This window comes from Tupaia chinensis, unplaced genomic scaffold (assembly GCF_000334495.1).
Source record: "Tupaia chinensis unplaced genomic scaffold, TupChi_1.0 Scaffold000081_1, whole genome shotgun sequence".
Classification (NCBI taxonomy): Eukaryota; Metazoa; Chordata; class Mammalia; order Scandentia; family Tupaiidae; genus Tupaia; species Tupaia belangeri.
The window spans coordinates 391,731-402,098 of NW_006159542.1; the positions used below are offsets into that span (position 1 = coordinate 391,731).

The following is a 10,368-nucleotide window of genomic DNA, read 5'->3' on the forward strand; positions in this document are numbered from 1 at the left end:
ATCGTGTGCAGAAAAGAAGCAGCACAGCCCAGGGGAAAGTACGGCATTTTGAAAGGAGACCACGTTCTGAATCCTGGCTCTGTCCCCCACTTTAACCTTTACAAGGTCCCAGTGTCTCTCAGCATCAGTTTCCCATATGTAAGGTGGGCTGGCTTTACAGCTAGTTTTATAGGTCAGTAATGAACATGAGGCAATGCCTGGCTCAGGGTGGGAACTCAGTAAACAGCAGCAAATCACAGTGGGACAACTAGGAGGGTGCAGGCCAGAGCACTGGGCTCCTGGAAAACAGCCTGATACATAAGCACAGGCTCCACGCCTGGGCATCGCGCTGCACCAAAACGAGATGTGCAGAGTGGGTTCTCGGTCTTTGGATGGCCTTCCTGCTTTGACATGGGAAAGGTAAACAGGAGGTCCCAGCCCCAACTGCTAAAAATAGGTGATGTCAATAGGCCTTGACAGTTGCTCCGGGACTGGGCAGGGCACTACGGAAACCAGGCCTGGTTCTTTTCAGGGAGCTGGGAATATAAACTGGGTCTGCAGGGGGCAGTGCCGAGAGGCGTGAGGCTGCCAGCCCTCTGATCCGCATGTCGGAGGCTAGGCGGAGGTTTCAGCCTCCATTACGGGGTAATAAGCCAATGGCCAAGTGATCCATTCGCTTCCTGGTTCCAATCACTTCCTAGGTTGTCCAAAATCAGAGACCCCAGCAGCTAGCTCAGCAAACCCTCCCAAAGGTTTGTGTTGATATTTCCAAGGTTTCTCCCACGGGCCATGCAGAGCGTACTGAGAGAGCAGATGCCTGAAACCGCGAAGCCCGAGCGTGGGTCCAAACTGCCACTAAGTGCCTCGCCAACATTTAAAGGCTTCGGTCTCCCCATCCAGGAGATGGAAGGCTCTGACAATTGCTTCTCTAAGTTCCCTCCTGGGACTAAAGCAGATTCTAGATTGTGTGCCACATCCAAGAATCACAGAGTGAAGAAGTCCAGTCTTAGTATCTAATCGGAAAGCGCTGATTGTTTACACTCATAAATTACAAACTGGAGGCCACAGAGGCAAAGGAAGCTCAGAGTCTACACAGAGGAAACACGCTCTGGATGCAGGACATGCTTCGTGAAGGTGGTCACCCGAGATAGTCTTGAAGGATGGCCAGAGGTTTAAAGAGGGTGCAAAAAGGACACCTGCCTAGGGAACAAATGGCACAAGCAAAGATGCAGGGGTCAATGTGGGCACCGTCAGAAGCCAGGCCAGAAATCAAGGATGAGGAATAGGGGCAAAAGGGGTGCTGGTGGCCGCTGCTGCAGCTCATCTGCTAAATCTGCAGTGTCAAAGGAAGATGAGGACCCTCCTACATCTGCAGAGAAGAAAAGTCTATCACCTTCATAGAGTGGGGTGCTGGAAAGGCTTCAGAGCCTGAAGGGCTGAGCTTCTGCAGGTATCGGACTTGGGAGGGACTCCTGATCCTGCCCGTGAACACCCCACCCCTCCTGCTGCACGGCGGTAGGGCGTGGGCACAGGCAGGTCAGAAAGCTTGCCAGCCATGTCTGCAGAGGTTCCTGGCAAAGTCTTTGGTGATGAGATCACACCCTTGGCTTTCTGAAAATCCAAGTGGCTGAAGGAGGGTCACCTGGAGGACATGCCACCTGAGCAACAGACACTGGGCAGAAATGGTGGACACCTTCTCCTCCCTAACCAGAAAAGACATTTGGGACCTCTTTTCAGACTCAGACTCACCAAAGAATAGAACTTGGAGAGCTCTTAGAAAATAGGCCCAAGCCCATTTTGCAGATGGGGATACTAGGCCACGGGACAAACAGTGGCTCATCTAAAGCCCAGCGAATGAGTCAGAGGTAAAGCCAGGAGTAGAGTCCAGGTAGGAGACCTCATGATGGCAGTAGATATTCTGAAGCTGAGAAGACCACATGCTATAAGAAACAAACGGAGGCCTTGGGGAGACAGGGGTTGGAAGGGAGAGATGCCGGGGACGCCGGAGGATGCCCATGGAGAAAGAATTCTAAAGTTGGCACTCGGGAAGCAACTGGAAATGGGACTGTCAATGCAGGTGTGGAGAGCAAACAAAAGGAGAAACGGGCATACTCCTTCCTCATAAAAAAGGACCGAGAGAGAAAAGAGAATCCTGACGGTGCCGGGAAAGAACACTCAGGGCTTTCTGCCAGATGACTGGGTCCTCTCAGCAGGGGAGGCTGACTTCTGGAAGATTCTGTGGGAACTAGACTAGAGGTCTGTGGTCAAGGTTCAGAGAGAGAACTGTGGGGTGCCTGAGACTCAATTAGGGGCTAACGAGGCTCAAAACACAGCTCCAGGCTTGGACTTTGCTGAACCTCTGAGCTACGCTGGTGCCAAAGGCATTGCTGTGACTCTCCAGCAAAGCCTGGCAGCCTGGAGATGCCCCCGCAGAGGAAACAGATGGCCCTGCCTGTCGTGCTGGGGAGAGGCCAGGGAATCAAAGGCCAAGTGAGGACACAGGTGACATGGCTGAGGCCAGGCTCAGGCTAGGAGGAAGGCAAGGGCGGGAAGAAGTTGGGAGAGGGGAGAATTAGGTAGAAGAGAACATTGAGGGCCAAAACCAGATGGAAGACCAGAAAGGTAGAAGCTAGAGAAGTTACAACAGAATGAAGAAAAACAGGATTCCGCATCTGGGTTAGGGTTAGAGACTGTTGAGTGGTAATAGCACCCAAAGGGACCCTCTTTAAGGTTGGCACAAATGAAACTTAAGTGACAAAAAAAAAACAGTGTTGGGGATATTTAGAAGAGTCAACATTCTTTTCCCAGGAAAAGAGAAAAACTGAAATACCCTGAAGCTTTTATGAATGCAAAGGACAGTTGTGAGGGTAGGGCGCTGGGTGGCACAACTTCCAGGGATGCAGAACTGGACGGAGGGAAAGCTGGCCTGACCCTCCCCAGGGCCCAGTGGATCTAAGTGAGAATCTCCAGCTGGGGAATGGAAAAGGAACAGGGACCACTAATTCAAAGAGGCAACAGCCAGGGCCAGGGTGGCTGGGAGACGGGACTGGAAGGGAATCTGCTATGGGCCATCAGGAAATCCTGATGATGCAGAGGAGTTGCTGGTGGTGCTGAGGGGACACTTCTGAGCTGAGACACCTGGTGAGAGCGCCCAGCCAGGAGGCCCCCAAGCTAGGATGCATTTACATCCAGGCTCCACTCACTCCATGGACCTGGCACTCACTCGCGTTCTCTAGCAGGCTCAATTCTCAGGCACCAATTTTGAGCATGCTCACCTTACAAGTGTCACATGCGGTATCCAGGAAGTACCTGTAAGTGTCTTTCCCATAGAACGGCTTAACCATCGTGAGGCGCTCCAGGATTCTCACTCACCCATCTCCCTGTCAGGGAACTCTGCCTTTAATACACCATGTAAAACAGTACCTCCCCTATCTCTCTCTCTATCCCTTCCTCTGCCCCATTTTTCTTAACCCTCATTATCAACTGTCATATTACACATCTAAAGTTACTGCTTTATTTCCAATGCTTTGAACAGGGCCCAGTTCATAAGAAGCCCTCAATACATATTTTTACGTTGTTGAATAAATCAGCTTTAAAACCCAAGGCTAGATTTTCTTGGGAAGAGGGAATTATGAAATCATTCCTACTTTTTTTTTTTTTTAAAGGTGACCAGAGGTCAGCCAGGTGTGGCACTCTCTGCTGCTAATTCTAACCAGTCTTTTTTTTTTTTTTTGAGAGGTTTTCGCTATAGGGCGCGTGCGCTTGCCAGACAGACAGACAGAGACATAAAGACAGAAAGTGAGAAATCACCCCCCGGGGGGATGATCACGCCGCAATCCCTTCTCCTCCATTCTCCTCTCGGGATCTTGGGCACGCACACGCACACGCGCCCGGCATGAGTTTTAAGCCACCGGGTCCAGGACATGAACCACGGTCGACTACGTGGGAGTCCAGCGACACAGCCATTACGCTAACTGCTGGTTCCCAGAAATCAGTCCTACTTTTTTAAAATTATTGCCAACTTTAGCTCTTTTTACAACTTAATTTTTTTTATTTTTTTTGATTTGACGAAAGAGAGAGAGAAAATGAGAAAGCAAGCAGCCAGGTCTGGGACGCGAACTGTGGGCAGTTATGTGGGAGTCTAGCACCTTAACAGCAATGCCACCTGCTGGCCCCCATCCCTACTTTTTAACAGAGGGTTCCATCTGGACCAGCAGATGGCATAATGGTTACGTTACTGGACTCCCACGTTGTGGACCGCAGTTTGAGTCCTGGACCCAGTGGTTTAAAACTCACGCCAGGCACATGTGCTGGCGTGAAGATCTCTGCTGACCTAACACAACCACTTGCAGCCTGTAAGATGGTTCTTGTGCAACACCCTGACCTGCTCCAATGACCCCCTGTCCCCTGCCCTACTAAGCCTGGAGGGAATGGGCTGCAGCTGCATCCACGGCTCCCACTCTTTCAAAAGCAGAGGGTTGGCCTCTTCTGCTGGTTACAAATGAATGCAGAGGGGCCAGCGGGTGGCATGGTGGTTAAGGGCGCTGAACTCCCCATGTGGTAGATTGCATTTCGGATCTGGTGGCTTGCTTTCTTACTTTCTCTCTCTCACTCTCCCTTGCTCTGTCCCTTTCTGGTCAAATTTAAATAAATAAGTAAATAAATAAAGTTAAATAAAATAATTATTTAATTTTTAAAAAGGCAGGACCATTCAAAGATGTTCCTTTAAAATGATATTTCTTCTTTCTACCTACTCTAGAAATATGACCCTAATGGATCCCTGATTTGGGACCCCTACAGGCAGCAGAGTGCATTTCACTTGGATACCGTCAACACCAGGCCAATGCTCACTGTTGGAGCAATACCACAGTTTTACTCCTGTTTTTCTCCACTAATTTCTAGCAACTGTGGATCTGAAATTAACATGAAATGCCAATCTGTCCTGAAAGTAATCAAAGGAATACCTACCGCGACCTGGGCAGAGTCGAGGAACTGGAGGCCAAAGTAATCTGTTTCCACAAGGTCCAAGTGGTACACAATCTGATCAAACAAATCCTGGCCTTTGGCATGCTTCTGCAAGACAATGGGTAGATGGAAACTTAGAGTGAGACAGCTGGATAAGAAACAAAAAGATATATCTATACACACACACACACACACACACACACACACACTAAAATAAATCCCAGTTCTTGCTGTAAACTGCAAACACGTACGTGTTGTCTCTGGGCACAAAAAGTTTTAAAATGTTAATTAGTTTTATTACAAGTGCAATGCACAATGGTGATTAAAGAACTTTCAATATCGTGTAATGGTATAACCCTGCTAACTCCTGCTCATTATACCTTAACAAAAAGAAGTTCCCTAGGTGACTGCCTGCAGGTGGCGGCAAGCTTTGCCAAAACTAGCCCTACAGAGGAGAGATTGAGAGAGAGATCTCTCTAACCAAGTGAGACCTGGGCCATTTCTCAGGGCAGGCAACCTTATGAAATCAAACTCAAGCTTTGGAATTGGCTCTTCCAAGCTTTGATTTCACAGAACAGGATTTGGGGGGTGGGAGGGACAAACAAAAAAAAAACAAAGATCTGCTTGAGGTCAGATACAAGAGAGCCAAGACTCAAACCCAACTTCCAGGTTCATTTGAGGGTTTGGAAGGTGTGGAACACCCATGGGGCATGAGCATATGGAAGGAGTCAGGGAGACAAAGGGTCAAGTCCTGCTGCTACTTCCTGTCAGGTGTGACCTTGGACAAGTCACCTTTATGCTCCCACTGCCGACTCTGTAAAATGGCCTAAGGAATCTGCTCTCCCACCTCTCTTGGAGAGATTTTCACTGTAGGGCGTGTGCACTCGCCAGACAGACAGAGAGAGACATAGAGACAGAAAGCGAGAAATCACCCCCCAGGGGGGATGATCACGCCGCAATCCCTTCTCCTCCATTCTCCTCTCGGGATCTTGGGCACACACGCACACGCGCCTGGTGTGAGTTTTAAGCCACCGGGTCCGGGACGCGAACTGTGGCCGACTATGTGGGAGTCCAGCGAAATAGCCATTACGCTAACTGCTGGTTCCCCTTTCCCACCTCTCTTTAGAAGGACCCAGAAGACAGACTTCCAATGAGAAACCACTGCAAGAAGTCTTTGATCAATGAAAAAGCTTAATCCTGGAGGACCAGCAGTTAGCATAATGGCTATGTCGCTGGACTCCCATGTAGCTGACTGTGGTTCAAGCCCCGGACCCAGTGGCTTAAATTCACGCTGGGCACGCGTGCGTGCGTGCCCAAGATCCCCAGAGGAGAATGGAGGAGAAGGGATTGTGGCATGGCCACCCCCCCGGGGGGTGATTTCTCGCATTCTATCTCTCTGTCTTTCTGGCAAGTGTACACGCTCTATAGCGAAAATCTTTCCAAAAAAAAAAAAAAAGCTTAATCCTCACCCAAGCCAAACACAGGGCACATATTCCAGACAGAAATTACATGACTACCAATGGATCTAAACACCAATAGGAAGGGACTTCAAAAAGCTCACATCATGGTGGTTAAGGTGCTAGATTCCCACAAGGCTGACCACGGTTTGAGTCCAGATCTGACAGCTTGCTTTCTCACTTTTCTTCTATATATTTCTTTCTGATCAATTTTTTAAAAAAATTTTTTAAATAAAATAAGATAAAATGATTCTTTTAAAAAAATGCTCATGGAGGGGAACCAGCAGTTAGCGTAATGGCTATGTTGCTGGACTCCCACGTAGTCGACCGCGGTTCGCATCCCGGACCCTGTGGCTTGAATCTCACGCCGGGCATGTGTGCGTGTGTGCCCAGGATCCCGAGAGGAGAATGGAGGAGAGGGGATTGCGGCGTGACCATCTCCTCTGGGGGGTGATTTCTCTCTTTCTGTCTCTATGTCTTTCTCTGTCTGTCTGGCGAGCGCACGCACCCTATAGTCATAAAAAAAACCTTTAAAGAAAAATGCTCATGGAGGAAAAAGAGAGGTCATGGAAAGTGGAATTAAAGTATGTGTTTATCCTGCTGCAAAAAAATGCTGAAATCAGTGCATAGCTTTTTCATAATACACATTTTCCACCAACTTTCTGAAGATCTGACATATATTGTCTAAGCATCATAATCCCCCCAAACAACAACTCCACAACGTGACCAAGGAACCAACTTCTCATTATGAAAACTGGTAGAGGGAAATCCAAAGGGATTCTGCCTTTGACTGCAGTGCTGGGTAATCAAAGAGCAGACACCAGCACATATTAGGTGGTCAGGAAAGTAATGACGTATTTTTCGACGTTTTTCTACGCAAAGATGGATCATGACTTTCCCGATGACTCAATACAAAACTTCACTGAACATCGTTCAAAGACCTAAATGTAGGAGCTAAAACCAGGAAACTTTCACAAAAAACCCGAGCACGAAGCTTCATGATCTTGGATCAGACAACGATCTCTTAGACATGGCTCATAAGGCACAAGCCACAAAAGAAAGAAATTAACTTGAGATTATCGAAATGCAAAGCTTTGTGCTCTAGAGAACATCAAGAAAGTACAGTCAACCCAGAACAGAAGAAAATGTTTGCAAATCATGTATCTGGAAAGGAACTTCCACCTAGAATATATAAAGAACTATTACAAGTTCATATGAAAAGGCAAATACCCAAGTTAAAAGTAGGTAAAAGACACATAGAAAGAGTTCCCCAAAGGTACATAAATGGTCAACAAACACACAAAAAGATGCTCGTCTCATTAGCAATGAGTGAAATGCAAATCAAAACCACAATCTGTTACAGGAGAAGGGATTGCGGTGTGGCCACTATTAAAAAAAAGAGAGAGAGAGATGATAACAAATGTTGGGGAGACCCCTCCTATACCACTGATGTGAACGTAATTTTTGTTTTTTTTGACAGAGAGATTTTTTGCTATAGGGCAATTCACTCACCGGAGAAACAAAGACAGAGAGACAGAAAGCAAGAAAACGCCCCTTGAGAGGATGGCGACGTCACAATCCTTTCTCCTCTCAGGGTTTTGGGCGTGCATGCACATGCACCTGGTCTGGGACTCGAACCGTGGTCGACTACGTGGGAGTCCAGTGACATAACCATTATACCACTTGCTGGTCCCTGTGAATGTAGTATGATACAGCTGCTTTGGGAGACAGCCTGATAGTTCCTCAAATGGTTAAAAACAGAATCATCATATAATATAGCAAGTCTAGGAAAGAGAAATGAAAACATATGTTCATACAATAACAGTGCACAAATGCTCACAGTAGTAACATTTGTAATATTCAAAAGGTGGAAACAACCAAATGTCCATGAGTAATGAATGGATCAACAAAATGCAGTTTATTCATACAACGGAATATTTCACCACAAAAGGAATGAAGTACTGATACATGCTACCACGAGGAAGAATCTAGAAAACATGTCAAGTAAAGAAGTCAGTCACAAAAGACCACATATGGTATAATTCCATTTATGAAAAGTGCCCAAAGTAGACCAATCTATAGAGACAGAAGGCTGGGGAGGTAGGGTGTGACTACTAAGGAGAGTGCAGTTTTGGAGGGGCTTAGGAGGAGATGAGATATTCTAAAATTGATTTGGTGATATTTGCACAACTGTGAATATACTAAAAGTCACTAAACTGTCCACTGTAGGTGGAAGGACTGTATGACATGTAAAGCTCAATAAAGAATATTTAAAAATCAGGAGTGCAGTTTTTCTTCATTGGTTTATCCAACAGATAAATGAGTAGGGGGCCAACCAGTGGCATTGTGGTGAATCTCACATGGCCAACTGCTCAGTTTGAGCCTCAGATCCAGCAGCTTGAAAAACACACCGTGTGTGTGTGTGTGTGTGTGTGTGTGTGTGTGTCCAAAATACTGAAAGGAGAAACTGGAGAAGGGACTGCGGTGTGGCCACCACCCATGGAGGATGCTTTGTCACTTTCCCCCGTCTCTCTCTGGGAAGCACACGTGCCCTCAGGCAGATTAAAAATAATAAAGTATGAAGAAGGAATAACAAATCCAGTATCATCACTCTACAGCGCCGACTGAGTAGTGGGCTTGTGGGCAGGCTTCTCTCTCATGGTAGGCAGTGATACAAGGGTGCCTGCCTTCTAGAAAGTCATTAAACCCTACCTCTATACACCTCTTCCTTTGTACACCTGAATTTGTGTAATACACAATGGCAATCACCAATACTAAGAATAAAAACTACATCATTGGGCCAGCAGCATGCAAAGGTCTGTGATGCTCAGACCACATGGGAAAGTCTCAAGTTTACATTCTGAGGTCTCCCTGTACACACGGGGCACACACGTGGCCCAAAGTCCTGGCTGGCTAAGGCTGGGGGGTGGATTGCAGCGTAAAGACCCTGTTGGGAGTGCTTTTCTTTCTCTGTTTCTCTGTCTCATGAAATAAATAAATATAAACTAAAAGCAAAACAAACAATGAACAAAACGATAACACTGGATTAAAGCCTTCAAGCTTTCCTTCCTGGAAGTACTCTCTGAAAGGGAACAACTCAGCTGACGCAGAGGCTGGGTGTGCAATGACTCTATGACACGATCTACTAAGGAAAGGAAAAGGCAGAGAGATGAACAACCTAATCTCTCAACCACAGGGACACAGAGCCATGGCATGTCAACACTCCAGAATATTGTCCATCCATTATAAAAGATAATTGATGACTGGATTGAAAAACGGTGCACATATAAATACTGTGGAATATTACACAGCGATAAGAAACAATGAGAACAATGAGATCCTTTCGTTTGACTCACAATGAATGAAGACAGCAGAGTTATCGTTGAGTGAAGTGAGCCAGGCTTTAAAAGATACACACTGTATATCCCCACCTACATTGTACTATCTGTACTTCAGGCAGAGGCTGAGCGATCTGAAGATGTGATGGCAGAGAGGATGGTTGTAGATGCTAGTGACAGTAAGTGGGGAAAATGATTGGTAGAGAGTGAGTGGTGGATGGTGGGTATGGAAAAAAAGAAAAAGATTATAAAAGATAAATTTTGTTTACAAGAGAAAAACAAATCAAAACTTTTTTCATATTTTCTGAAATAGGTTCACAATAGCGTGTGTCTATTCATTTACCTATCATCAAGAGAACTTTCCCTAAAAAAAATAAATAAATAAAGCGACTAGTGAGTAGAATGTTTATAACCTTCTGTGAAACTAGTTTATCACTAATTTGCATCTGTAAGTTGTTATAAATATATCAACATTTAATGTATCCATATTTTTGATACATTGTGAAATTGCAACAGATATTTACTATGCCAATGTTTTCTGAAGGAACTGAATAAAGTTTTTGTTGGGAAAAAATATAATTATGAAAATGAGAAAAAAAGGGAACCAGCAGTTAGCGTAATGGCTATGT

The 10,368-nt window shown here is 46.1% G+C and overlaps 1 protein-coding gene across 1 annotated transcript in view; it reads right to left on the reverse strand.

Annotated features, from left to right (window-relative positions):
* The window catches only part of EPB41L4B (erythrocyte membrane protein band 4.1 like 4B), a gene marked incomplete at its 5' end in the record, with an annotated part of 173,769 nt that overhangs the window by 113,346 nt on the left and 50,055 nt on the right, over positions 1-10,368 (reverse strand). The window contains 1 exon segment of the mRNA XM_014585368.2: positions 4,948-5,052. Coding sequence (XP_014440854.2) covers positions 4,948-5,052 — 105 coding nt within the window.